This window comes from Ceratotherium simum, chromosome X, assembly GCF_057802395.1.
Source record: "Ceratotherium simum simum isolate JZ-2026a chromosome X, ASM5780239v1, whole genome shotgun sequence".
NCBI lineage: Eukaryota > Metazoa > Chordata > Mammalia > Perissodactyla > Rhinocerotidae > Ceratotherium > Ceratotherium simum.
The window spans coordinates 88196391-88210798 of record NC_141940.1 but is presented as its reverse complement, the minus strand read 5'-3'; the positions used below and the strand labels follow the sequence as shown (position 1 = coordinate 88210798).

The window sequence follows — 14408 nt, the reverse complement described above, 5'->3', positions numbered from 1 at the left end:
TTATGGTCACCTATGGCAGATAGGCTCATCTCTGGGGAGCATGAGTGCCAGGTGCCATGTTTCCCACATTACAGGTGCACTCTCCACTCTGGGCATTTTTTTCCTTAAGGGCTTTGCCCAAGCAACTCTTTTCCCTCTAGCCCAAGCCATATATGCCATTTGTAAAAAGGTTCCTGCTTTCTTTCAGGAATTTTAACCTATTGTTAGCATGATCTGCCCCTGGACTTTTAATGAGCAGACATTAAGTTCTCAACAAGCCCTATAAAAAGAAAGGTAGCAGAACCCAAGAAACAAGTACCTCTAACAACTCTGAGGCAAAGGCACAGCAGTAGCTGGACAGTCTTACCCCTTCTCTGCCCCCTCCAACTGCTCAATGGCTGCTGGGAAGGCAGGCATAGTTTATGCCTTCTCATCTGTTTCAGCATGATTTGATCCCACATGTCATTGTGCCTGGGCAGGCCTGCCTCAGGCCTCTGAGCTGATGAGCACAATGTCCCACAATACTGCCTGACTACAACATATTCCAAAATGTCCCAGCAATCAGTTTGGTCTGTAGCCCAGCTGTCTGGGGGCAGGCTGGATTACATCTATGGCATTAACCCTTGGTATGGACACCAGACCAGGTTCTTCAAAGGAAACTGAGCAAACAGAAGACCTTACCAATTTCTATAGAAGCCTCAGAGGCACCAACTCACCCCAACTCCCTGAGTGGTCACTTACCTCCCTGACTGGCTGGTCTTCCTGTTTCCTGTTATTGGTTTCCATTTGTCCCCAGGAAATTCCTGCAAAGCAAAATTCTGATAAGTTAGGGAGCTCTGAGCAGCCAGGTATCTAGATGGCCTCAAAAATGTGAAGAGGTCAGAAGCCTGTCCCCGGCCAGCCCCCCCCCCCCCCAGCTGGTTCCTTCTACTCTCCCACGCAGGCTAGAGAAATACGTACCTGGAGGGCTGCCTTTCTGTCAAGTGGCCTGCTGAGCTGCTGGGGGCATGCAGAGACTAGGAGAGCACTCAGGACCTGGACGGTGTGGTCTAGAAAACCCTGCGTTTCCCTTTCTTTCTCTACTCCCTCCCAAACCACGTTAAAAACCAGTTTAGCACGTTTGCTGTTTGCTCTGGCTCTTGCAAAGGAGGTCTTTTTGTTTGTTCTGCTGGGTGAACCTGCTCATTCCTCTGGCCTCTTCCAACATAGAAAGCATCTTCTTGGAAGCCCTGGCCCTTGAGGGGGCTTTGAGGCCTAAAGCTCCTGTTACTGCAACCCTCTTCCAGGGTGAGGCAGACGGAGAGCGTGCATGCCAGCACACCCTGTACTGCAGGGGCCCTTCCTCCTCCTCCCCGATCCACTGCCAGGGGCTGAGGTGGGCTCATCTCTGGGGAGCATGAGTGCCGGGTGCCACATTCCCCACATTACAGGAATAGACTCTTCACCCTGGGCATCTTTTCCTTAAGGGCTTTGCCCAAGCAACTCTTTTTCCTCTAGCCCAAGCCATGTGTGCCATTTGTAAAAATGTCCCTACCTTCCTATTCTAGCTCCAAACCTAATGCAAATTTGATTTTTACATTCTTCCTGATTTCGCATCCAGTATCCTCTACCTAGTGACTCAGAGCTTAGCCCAACGGGAATGCAAAGTTTTTCCTAAACCTCACTGATATTCCAAATTCCCTCTTTCTCCAATGCTATTATTGGTCTCATTCAAAGTGTTATTACCTTTGCCCCAGTAGGCCTCCCTTTTGGCGGTAAGACACCTGATGTCCATCATACTGGCTAAGACACTTATTAGCTGTGTTATTTGAGGGAAGTTATGCCACCTCCCTGAACCTCAGCTTCTTATCTGGCAAATAAGGATTATGCTATCTAGCCTTGCTGGGTTCCCAGTAGTGGGGATAAAATGGGATGTGCATAGAGAATGCCTAGCACAGTGCTCAGCACATAGGAGGCTCTGGATGTTAGTAGCCAAGGAAAAAATGTGGTTTGTTTCCAGGCTTCAGCATTCCCTGCCTGTACCTGTCATATCAGAGCAACTCTAACCACCTGTGCTTCAGACTCGACCTCAACGCCCTTGTGAGATGTCTCTGCCCTCCAAGACACTGTTACTCGTTCAGCCACAGTGGGAGCCAGGATTTCCTGCCATGCCCTGTCTAGCCCTGTGGAAGTGCTCAGTAAATAGCAGTGGCCAAAGCAAATAAAGTCCTGTTCCAACTCCCAAACTCCATCTCAGCTCCCTAGTATCACCTTATTTTTTTTCCTGAGCCACTTAATTTGCTATAAATTGCCTGAGCACCTTGAACCAGAGGCAGTTATCTCCACAGCTTGTTGCACATGGTGATTGTGGTGGGAACTTGTTGCCCCGATGGAAGTTATACTCCTAAAAGGCATCCTGCTATACTGGAGAAGGCCTGGGCTTGGCAATCAGCTTATGAAGAAGCAGTGTAGCACAATTAGGAGCTTGGCCTCTGAAGCTAGACTACATAGATTCAAATCCCACATCTGCCTTCACTAGCTCTGTCACCTCAGGCAAACTACCCAACTTCTCTCTATCTCATTTCCCCCAGCTATTTAATAATGAGATCATAATAATAACAGTACCTATTTCTTGATTGCTTTGAGGACTAAATGAGTTGATACATGTAAAGCACCTAGAACAGTACCTGGTGCACAGTAGACACTCAAATGTTAGTTACTGTTATGTTGTTCAAATCCTAGCTTTGCCATTTGCTAGATGTGTGACCTCTCTGAGCCTCAACTTCCTCAGCTGTAAAATGGGGATCCTATTATAACTTATCTCATACAATTGTTACATGAAATAGTCTGATAATATACGCAAAACTAACTGGCATGAAGTATGAGGGATGTAAGTGCCTGCTGATTTTACTTCTCTTAACAGCACTAAACAGGAGCCAATTATCTCCCCAACCTCTTCCAGGTGCCATAAGGAACAGGCTCTCAGCCCTACTCTAGATAGCCACCATCACAACTACCTTTGTCATCTGAGCTGGGGTATGCTAACCCATGCTGAAAGTTTTCCCCATGTCTGGGCGGGTATATTCAGGTGGCAGGGGTAGAAATGACATAAAGTGGCTCCTAGACGGCCATCCACATGTCTGAAAGCCTAGTGTCTAAGCAGACCTGCTCAGCTAGTCTAACAGGCATTAGGAACTCCATGTGTCCTTCCCTCAGAGTACAAAAGGAGAGGTATGGTATGGGCACAGGCACGCCTGCATTGTTGCCAACTGCTGCAACCTGCAAATTTCACCTCCTTCCCTTACAGAGCTACTCGCCCTGGGCTGACACTTCCGCGGCCATCTCTTTCCCCCTTTTCCTCCCCAGCTTCAGCCCCTTTCTTCTATTGTCTACTTGCAGGTTCTTCTTTGGGCAAAAGTTTCTCAAGCCAAGCCAAAGTCGCCTTTTATTTTCAGAGAGAATAACTCACACTTAAAAGATGACAGTCACTGTTCTAAGTGCCTTACACACGTTACATCATTTAATCCACACAATCAACTTATGAAGTAGGTACTGTTACTACCTCCTTTTTTTTTTAAGTTGGGAAAGCTTAGGAATTTGAACCAAGGCAGTCTGGTTCCAGCATCAGTGCCACTAAACCATTATTTTATATATACTCTCCTCTTTTTTTCAACATTTATTATGAATATTTTCAAGCATACAGAAGAGTCAAACAAGTTTATGATTAACACCCATGTATCCACCACCTAGATTCTACAATTAATATTTTACTATATTTGCCTTATCACATATCTATCTATTCACTCCTCTATCCATCCACCAATCCATCTTAAATTCTTGATGCATTTCAAAGTAAGTTACAATGAACTTTATCTCCATAAATTCAGAAACTTAAATGAAATGGACAAATTCCTTGAAGGACAAACTATCAAAGCTCACTCAAGAAGAAACAGATAACCTAAATGACCCTATATCTATTAAAGAAATTTAATTTGTAGTTAAAAATCTTTCCACAAAGAAAACTCCAGGCCCAGACAGCTTCAGTGATGAATTCTACCAAACGTTTAAGGAAGAAATAATAGCAATTCTATATAAACTTTTCCTGAAAATAGAAGAGGAGGGCATACCTCCCAACTCATTTGGTAAGGCCACCACTTTGATATGAAAACCAAACAAGGACATTACAAGAAAACTATAGACTAAAATCCCTGATAATCATAGACACAAAAATCCTTAATAAAATATTAGCAAATCAAATCTAGTAATATATAAAAAGGATTATAAATCATGACCAAGTGGTATTTATCCTGGCAATGCTAGGCTGGTTCTTATTTCAAAAATCAATCAATGTAATTCACCCTATCAATAAACTAAAAGAGAGAAACTACATGACCATCTCAATAGATACAGAAAAAGCATTTGAAAAAAGTCCAACATCCACTCCTGATAAAAGCTCTCAGAAAACTAAGAATAAAAGGGAACTTCCTCAACCTAATAAAGGGAATCTACAAAAAAACCTATAGCTAACATCAAATTTAGTAGAGAAAGATTGGAAACAAAGCAACACTATCCACCCTCACTATGTCTACTAAACGTTGTGTTGGAGGTCCTAGACAGAGCAATAAGACCTCTCTCTCCCCTAGAAAAGCCATACACAGTAGAAATTAAGATACAAAATTATTTCCATTTGCAGAGGACATGATTGTTTATGTAGAAAATCTTTTAAAATCTACCAAAAAGCTACCAGAACTAATAAGTGAGTTTGGCAAGGGAGTCTGTGCCAACAGACAAAATTAAATTCTATTTCTATATAGTAGTAACAAAGAATTTTAACTTGACATTAAGAAAATGATACTATTTATAATAGCATCAAAAACATGAAATCTTAGGGATAAATTATAACAAAATATGGGCAACACTAGTATGCTGAAAACTATAAAATAAGTTGCACACATCAATATATTTCAAGAACTTCAGGGGCTGGCCCAGTGGCATAGTGGGGTTTGTGCACTCCGCTTCAGCCCAGGGTTCACAGGTTTGGATCCCAGGTGCAGAGCTATGCACTGCTTATCAAGCCATGCTGTGGCAGGCATCCTACATATAAAAACATAGAGGAAGATGGGCATGGATCTTAGCCCAGGGCCACTCTTCCTCAGCAAAAAGAGGAGGATTGGCAACGGATGTTAGCTCAGGGCTAATCTTCCTCACTAAAAAAAAAAAAAGAAAAAGAACTTCAGCATATATATTAAAGTTTGATATTTGTTTACCATAATTTTTAGGCAAAATTTACTTCCAATGAAATGCACAATTTTAGATGTAGATTTGTTGAGCTTTGACGAATGTATACACCTGTGTAACTCAAACTGTTATCCAGATATAGAACACTATTGTCATGGGACAAAGTTCCCTTATGCCCTTTTCCAGTCAATCTCCATGCCACCTCCCATAGACCACCACTGTTTTGAATTTCTTTTCCATAGAATAGCTGTTTTAGAACTTTATATAAAAGGAATAGTAAAGTATGTACTCTTTTGTGTAAGGCTTCTTTCACCTCTAAGGTTCCCTTTTTCAAAGAATGTGTATTGAGCAATTTCATAGCCTAAGTCATTCAGAAGTGTCTGCCTATGCAACAACAGTTCAACTCAGGAACTAACTTCTGGTTTGAGTGCACCAGCCAAAAGGTGGCACTAAGGAAGCCAAGGAGAGGAATCTGGCAGTGAGTTGGCAAGGACATAGGGGGTCCTCCCAAAAGTACCTGGGGGGATGGCAGTGGCTTGTGTTAGGGCTGTAGGTCATAACCAGGGTGCAGCAACAGCCAAGTCTAGACCTGGGTCTCTGACAGAGAGAGACTGGAGAAGGGGGGAAGGATTTATTCTTCAGAAAACCAGATAAGTCAGATCCCCGATGGCAAAGCCTGGGGTGACATTTGCAAATATGGCAGCTCCAAATAGTTTTAAAGCAGGAAATGGAAGGGAATACATGCTGTTTTGTATCAGGCACTGGGCCTGGCACTCTATATACACAATCTCATTTGATCCTCATGACTAATCCATGAGGCGGCCATTATTTTCCTCCACTTGAGAGATGAGGTAATAAGACTTTATTTAGTACTGGCCATTTTATGAGGTAAAATTCTTTTTTTCCCTTTAAAAATCACACAACTGCAAATTTTGGTGGTTGAATGACTTGCTTACGGTCACTCAGATACCAATTATACGGTCAGGATATAAATCCCAGTTCTGTCCATTTTGTGAAGCAAAAGTTATTTTGCTCTAACTCTAAAGATGAGGTAATTGCAATTTTGGTGGTTGAGTGTCTTGCTCAAGGTTAATAAGCTACAATCTGGTGAAACCAGCACTATACAGTTGTAAGGAATGAAAATCATTATATTTTCAAATGTTTACCTTGCTTTTTCCTCACGAAGAGAATAATGAAGCTCACCCATCCAAGAACCAAGTCCTCACCTGCACTGTCAGCTTCCTGGGTTTCCAAGTGTTGTCAGGTGCCAAGCTGCTGTCCTCGAGGGTACTGTGCTGGGGATTATGATGGCAAGCTGAACGCCGGATGCATTGGTGGTGGTGGCACCGGCAGTTGTAGCAGTTTGGCATCATATTTCTCTTTCGCAGAGCAGGGCAGATTTCCCCAGAACAATAAATGCAAGGGTCATGGACTACAGCTCCCTGGACGTTGCAGGAATAAGAGCAGGTCCTGTGGTAATCGAAATCACCGCAGTGCAGTGGCTTACAACACATGGATTGTTCTAGACCTTTGCTCGCAAAACATTCTGAGTAAGTGGGAGTTTCTGACTGAAGGGGTGACATGGAATGATATGATTGGTCTGTGGCATGATATGGTTGGTCTGAAGAATGATATGATTGGTCCATGGGATGGTGCCTCAATTCTCTATAGGTGGAGCTCATTGGCTGGAAGTTTTGATCTATAGGTTTTGATCTCTGGGTAAAAGTCTTGTTGCTATGAGTGGTTAAACCTGGCAAATGAGATGTAGATAAGGATTTGCTACTCTCTTCAAAGAACCTTCTTCTGTCTGCAAAGGGCAAGAGGATGGCTTCCTCCCCAGCTTGGGCAGTAGAAGTCTTCAATTCTTTGTTGTCGCCTGGGTTGGAAGGGGCTTCCATGGCTAGTGCCACATGTGGCTGCAGGTTGTGCTCTGGAGACCATCTCCAATGACCTCCATGGACTCCACAGTGAACATTTGTTTTCTCAGAGTCTGAGGAGGATGGGTCAGATGCTTTCCACCAGGTGTTCAGGCCCAAAGAGGACTGGCCAGGCCTCTGGCTAGGGCTTATTCGTCCCTCCAAGCCTGTCCTAGGTTCATGGCTCTCAGGGGCTTGGCTGAGGCACTCTGAAGACCTAGCCCTGAGTATTATGTTCTTGTTGAAGAGCTTGTCTCTGGGGCTAGGTGGTTTTTTATATGAAGACAGAAGAGACGAGTTAGACGCAGGAAGTGAAGGATTTTCTAGGGACTCCTCGGTTTCTTCCACTGGCTGCTTAGTGTCACACAGCTGTGACAAGGGACTCTTACTTTTCTGGAGCTGAGCCTTCCTCCTCTGAATTTCATTACGCAGATTGGTAGCAAAACGCTCACTCTTCCGCCGGTTTTGGATTGAGCGGCCCCGGGTCCCTCCATTTCGCCTACCACCCACCCGGCCACACTCCTTGGGCTCATTGTCCCCTTCTTTAGTTGCCTCTGTGTTTCCAGGTACTTTAGTGGTTGAACAACAGTCCCTGGTTTGTTGAACAAGGGAGTCAGAGGCAGAGGGCGGCTGGCTAGCCAATTCACTGCCTGTTCTGTTTGCTCTGTTTGGGTCCTGGAAACCTCTTTCTGGAGGGTGTCCATCAGCCTCTCCATGTGGGGAACTGCTTGGGCTTTGGTGCCCCGAACCTAAAGGCCTATCATCCACTGGCCTGGTCTTTTTCTCTTTGCTGGGATGGTCCTGGGTTCCTCCTGCAGAGGGACATGGACTTTTCTTCCCTGTGTGGCTGCCATGCAAAGGAGACAGAGTCCACTCGTGCCCATCTCGCCCAGTTGGGAGCTCCATAACCTTGCTGCCCCTGGTATCAAGGTGCACACGCTGTAAGTGGGATGCCAGCAGCTGTTCGGGGGCACTATGGCGATGCCCTGTGGGTCCTGTGAGGTATGGAGGGCTGCCAAAAGAAGAAGCCTTAGCTAGCTCTGCTGAAGCCTTGTTGAGTGGGCTGGAATCCATGCTGGAAGCTTTGTCACATGCTTTTGGGAATCCAACAGCTTTGGCTGAGGCCTCCATCAGTAGATGCTCAGAGCCCTGCTGGCTGGGTTCAGGAGGTTGGCTGAGTTCACAGTTCTGATGGCCCTCATTTGTCACTTGGTCTTGCCCGCTGAGGCAGCAGAACCTGTTAGGGTTTCTTGGGAATAGCACAGTGTCCAAGCTCGGTTTTTCCTTCTGCTGCAAGGAGTTCACAGGCTCAGAAGCCCTGCGCTGCTCTCCATTGAGGAGCTGGGCTCTGGAGGCCTGAAGACTGTCTCGCCTCACTGGAGGTTGAGGTGGGCCCCTGGTAGCCTTGGCAGGCCCTGAGTGGTGGACCTCCTGTGAGTGAGATGACATCTGGGAGCTGGGAGTCAGGTGGCCACCATTGGTGCGCTGGCTACCTCCTGAGGTCTCAGCTACATTAGGCCGGCCAGTAGGGGCCTTAGTTGGCCCTGAGCCTTGCATGATGCAGTCGGCAGAGGCTGGCTCCTCTGGCTTGAGGGAAAGGGCACAGTCAGAGGCATTTGAGCTGGCTGAGAAAGAGCTGTAGGCCGAGTCACGCTGGTTGGGGTACATGTTCTGGTCAATGGGTAAGAGGTGGCCCTCATAGGTGGCTTGGCCTGGTTGCTCCAGGCTCTCCATGCTGCCAATGGAGCTGCTTTTCTCAGTGCTGCAGTGCCGGGAGAGTGGACACCACTGCACACACACGTCACTGAAAGACACGGGGCACACTGGTTAGTTAGCCAAGGTCCCAAATCCCCTTCCCATCTTGGCCAGCCCTGCCATGGGAGAAGGCAGGACAACCCAGAGGCACTCACACCACAAATGGGAGCGAGATAAGGCAACAAATGAAGGGAGGAAAACAGGGAAAGAGATGGACACTGGGGCACCACAGTGACCTGGTAAAATGGGAGACAAGATGACATATGGAAGAAGGATGGGGCAAGATCCCAAAGACTAAAAGCGTGAAAACTCCATTGGGGCTTATGCTTGTTTCCCTGCTGTCAGTGAGTCTAGAGTTGCTTGTGGCCTGTCGTTGTCCCCAGGGAGTCCAGCATGCGGCTCTCTGCCAGGAGAGACAATCATGGAATATTAGCATTAGAGAGGGGCCCTAAAGGACTGATTCAATTTCAGCCAGCCCATTTTGTAAATTAGTGGTTCTCAAGTTTGAGTGTGCATTAGAATCATGTGGAGGGCTTATCAAAACACAGGTTACTGGGCCTCATCCCCAGGGTTTTAGGTCTGGGTGGATCCTGAGAATTTTTACTTCTAACAAGTTCCTGGGTGATACTGGTGCTGTTGGTCTAGGGACTACACTTTTAAGAATCACTGGTGTAAAGCAAGCCCTGCAAAGGGAAGTGATTTCGAGGAGGTGATTTTCTCAAGATCACCTAGCTCTAGCTCATGGCCCAGACAGGGCCGGAACTTAGGTCTTCCCTGTTCTTTTCTTGATAATAGTAATCCTGACCATTTACTGAGGACCTACAATGTGCTAAGAACTGTACAATATCTCATTTCAAACTGAAGGGGAGAGATTATTATCTTCATTTTACAACTGAGAAAACTAAAGCTTCGAGAGGTAAACTGACAAGCTCACAGAGCCGCTAAAGAAGCAGAGCTGGAATCTGAACCCAAGCCTCTGAGAGTCCAATGTCTTAGCTCCTCTGCTATACCATCTGTTAAACGGGAATAATAGTAATAATCTGCATCAGAGGGTTGCTTTGTGGGTGAAATCAGATAATAAAAGTAAAGCTCTTGTCACAGCCTGGGCATCTAGCAAAGGTTCAATACCTGGGAGTAGCCGCCTTCTTGATTGTTGTTTTCATTGCTGTTGTTATCAGCATCCTCTCTACTACCAGTATTGATACTATAGTGGCCCCTGCCCACCCAGGCCGCCTTTATCCCCCATGGCAAAGCCAAATCGGGGAGACCAAGGAAGGGACTAGGATCTGACACAATCTTGAATTTTAAGTGCCATTTCCCACACACAAAGCCAAACTGAGCCAAGTCATGCTAGTCACTCCCTACAACTAGAACCCCAGAGGTTGCAGGCTGCTCTCAGAATGGCCACAGTTCAGAAAGCCAGAGTTGGGTGGTGGCAGGAGCCCACCAAACCCTCAGGTGAGCCTCCCCTAATTCTTGCTCCCTGCCTTGCCCCTTAGCCACTCTGCTCACTTGAACTCTGGGCTAGGAATCCATCGATTCCTTGTTGGCAAGGGGGCCTGCTACCCACCCCACCACCCTTCTTGCTAAAAACAACCATACCCCCACTCAAACAGGATCTAAGCTCAGAATGCGTTTCTGTATATTCTTCAAGAACAAAACTGCCTCTGCCTCTGCCCTGAGCCCCTAGCTTCCAATGCCAAATAAAGTTACCAAGCGGGGGCAAACTCAACCCTTAGCTTCCTTGAGCCTCCTCAACAGAAATCCCTTCTTGGAAGGAAGATTCTATCATGGAAGGGAAAAGGCAGCTGAGGCCAGCAGCTTTGTGGCTCTGAGCTTGCAGAAAAAGTTCTCTGCCTCTTCTGGGCAGCCATTTCAACAACAGACAATACTGAGCTCCCTGAATTGAGAGATCTTCACTGCAGGTAGACTCTGTTATTCAGGGAGGGCCCCATTCTGAGGCTTTGGCTCTGTGACAGAGCTGATGAACACTGGATAAGATCACCAGCGAGTTTTGAGTGTGGGAGCTAGAGAAGAGGACCAGACCTGAGCCCTGGGGCCCTCCTACATTAAGAGACCAGGGGGGTGAGGAGGAACCAGGGAAAGAGACTGCAAAGGAACAGCCAGTGAGATAGGATGAAAAGCAGGAGAGTGTGGTGTCTTGCAAGACAAGTGAGGTAAGTATTTCAAGGAAATATTTCCCAGAAGGAAAAAGAATGTTCCAAAGTCACACCGAGTTAGCAGTAGACAGGGACTATAACCCAGGTACTCTGACTCCCACTCCATTTTCTGTTATAGCACTCTGGGCTCTATTAACATTCAAGAGGGACTAGAGCGGAGGAGGAGTGGCCAGGTTGTCTACCCTCCAGCGCATCTTGAGGGAGGGTTCTAGACTCACCTTGTGTTGCAGCCTGAATGCCAGGACAAGCTGAAGGCTTCAGAAGGGAAATGCATGGTGGTGGCCGCTTCAGGGCATCCCTCCAGCAGCTTGGCCACATGCCATGAGTGCGGCCTACTGACAGGGGCGTTTCTTCTACAGCAAGAAAAGGACAGGAAGTCAGCTTAGGGAACCAGAGCTGAAATCACTTCCCAGGCAGCTTCCGTCCCCACCCCCTCTTTCCCTTAAATGAAGTAGAACATCTTGCAAGGGGCTGGGGTGGGGATCGTAGTGGCCCTCCTCAGCTCCCAAAACTCAAAAGTCCTTCATCTTGGGGGGGGGATCCTGGAGATATGGAATGTTAGCTTCACAGGGCTGTTTTGCTCATGGGTATATCCCAAGCATGTATAACAGTGCCAGACACATAGTAGACGCTCGGTAAATATTTGTGGAATAAATGAGTGCTGCTGCCCAACAAACAGTGAGCCTACTCTAAATTTTCTTTGGAAAAAAAAAAATCAATCTGGCCAATCTTCCCATTTTTCTCAAAGAAAAGCATAGGCAAGTGATTGAGAAGCTTAAGGAAGTCAACACTGGGCTGCAAATTCTCCAATTTTCGCTCACTGATTTGATAAGTGTTTGTTGTTATATGTTTGCTGTGTACCATCTGTCTGTAGCTCTGGGGATACAGAGATGAATCAAACATGGTCTTTGCCCTTAAGAGCTTATAGATTAGTGAGAGAGACAGAGCTATTTCAAATAAAGTGCAGTAAAGGCATTGAGAGAGTGAAGGATAAAATGGGCATAGAGGTGAGACACCAGAGTTTGTAGGCAAAGTGGTGGCAAGGAGCCGCAAGTCCTGTAAGGGAAAACAGAACAACGTGGTGAATGGCACAGCACTAGGCTGACAGAGGAGACTGGCTGCACAGCAAGACAAGGGTGAATAAAGGGAAACGGGTCTGAGGCCAAGGCCCTGGATGCGACCACAGGGTCTGTCTGCTGCTGGAGGCTGTAACCACAACTCTTGCACTAACTGGCACATCCCTGCCCTATGGTATATATATATATATTTTTTTTGTGTGTGTGTGTGTGTGTGTGAGGAAGATCAGCCCTGAGCTAACATCCGTGCTAATCCTCCTCTTTTTGCTGAGGAAGACCAGCTCTGAGCTAACATCTATTGCCGCCCTCCTCCTTTTTTTCCCCAAAGCCCCAGTAGATAGTTGTATGTCATAGTTGCACATCCTTCTAGTTACTGTATGTGGGACGCGGCCTCAGCATGGCCAGAGAAGCGGTGCGTCGGTGCACGCCCGGGATCCAAACCCGGGCCACCAGTAGCGGAGTGCGCACACTTAACCGCTAAGCCACGGGGCCGGCCCTGCCCTATGGTATATTTCACATGAATAGACGCCACCTTTACAAGTGGGGAAGAATGGTATGGGGAAGAGCACATGTGGGGCATGGGGAGTGCCAGAAGATAAAGAGGAGACTGATGAGAGAAGGAGGAAGAGGGAGAGGGGGAGAATGAGAGAGGGAGGAGGAAAGGGAGGAGGGAGGGAGGGAGAAGGAGAAGAAAGAGAGCGAGGAAAAGAAAAAAAAGGAGAGAAAAATAAACGTCAGAAGGGCCAGGTAGATGATAGAGATAAGAGGGAGAGATGATACAGAGAAAAACAAATGACAGGGAGAAAACTCTGAGAAAGATTATAGAGAAATATGTAATAGAGAGAAATGAATGAGAGAGAGAGAGATGAATGACAGAGTAAGAGAGACAGATGATAAATAGGTAGGTGACAGAGAGATAAACAGATGGTAGCTTATTTACTAATTTATTCAGTCATTTACTATGGCAGGCTCCATACTGGACTCTGAGGGTGCAGAGTTGACTAAGATAAGGCCCCCTGTTTTCAACAAGCTTGTTATATAGTGGTATAAATCAGCTCTCTACCTCCTAGGAGCAGTAGCGGACAGACTCAAGCTGGATTCCATCCTAGCTGGGAATGTCCCTCGCCCCAGCGGAAACACAGAAAATCCCAGCAGTGCAAGGCTCTAGAGGGCTAAGGCCTAAAAAGGTAGTCCTGAGGAGAATGGCCTTGCTGGGAAAAACACGGGAAGAATGGTAACAGGCCAGACACAGACAAGGAGGTGTAAGAGGAAGGGCATGGGAAGCTGCTTGTCAAAGGTCAGGAACCAGAGCCACAGGTCAGCGGCAGCGGCTAAGATTTATGGGAAGGAAAGCCAGGTGAGGCCCCCACTTCTAACCAGATTATTCAATTACGGATTTCAGAGTGCCCAGCAGGGAGGCTGAAGGCACAAGAAAGCCTTGGGGGTATGTGCCTGCTCCAGAGTCTCACACACAAAGCCATGATGCTAGAAATCTCTCCAGCTGCTGTTACCTGGTAGTCATCGTCAACAACTATTTATAAAGCCTCTCACAGACGTACTATGCACTACTGCATACTATGTGCCATGTGTATCTACTACATACTGTGCTTCTAGGCACTGAGGATACAGTGCAGAACAGGGCACCTCTTATTTTGGGCCCTTCTTCCACATCCAGGATTCCTGAAGTTCTTCTGAGTCCAGTGTTTAAAATGTGGGCAGTCAGTGTTGATGCCACCTTCTCACCAACTGTCCAATCCTTCACTGAGTTCTGCTGAGTCTTCTTTTATGATATCTCTCTGGCTTTGCTTCTCTCTCTCCATTCTCACTGAGACTATTCCACATAATCATACTTCTCCTCCACAGAACCTACCACCAACACTTCCTATTCTAGTCCAGGCCCTTAACATATTATGTCCAAAATACTACATCAGTCTGCCAGCCAGTGTTCCCTTGTTCCACCTCTAGTCACTGCTTTTAGATCATACCATGTCAAACACCAATTGAATTGTGGCACTCTCCTATTCGAGAATCTTCACTGGCTCCCTATTTCTTACCCTGTCCTGCATCAAATGTAAGCTGGGTCAGACTTTCAAAGCCCTCTATAAGCTATTTTTACCTCCCCAGCCCAGTCTCTCATGTCTCTGCTCCAATCACACTCTGCAACCAGCTTTGTGCCTTTGCTATTGGTTTTCCAGTAGAAACTAGCGCAGGCTCTGGAGTTGGACCAATTTGGTTTGAATCCCAGCTCAACCACTCATTAGCTCTGCTGCTTTAGACAGGTGACT

At 46.6% G+C, this 14408-nt stretch overlaps 1 protein-coding gene across 4 annotated transcripts in view; it reads right to left on the bottom strand.

The window, feature by feature from the left end:
• The window catches only part of SHROOM4 (shroom family member 4), a 187217-nt gene that overhangs the window by 30810 nt on the left and 141999 nt on the right, over positions 1 to 14408 (bottom strand). For all 4 annotated transcript variants that reach the window (XM_087426767.1, XM_004434908.3, XM_087426768.1 and 1 more), the window contains 3 exons: positions 11266 to 11400; positions 6423 to 8916; positions 721 to 782 (listed from right to left, as the gene is read on the bottom strand). In XM_087426767.1, the coding sequence (XP_087282893.1) occupies positions 721 to 782; positions 6423 to 8916; positions 11266 to 11400 (2691 nt within the window). The remainder of the gene's footprint in view (positions 1 to 720; positions 783 to 6422; positions 8917 to 11265; positions 11401 to 14408) is intronic.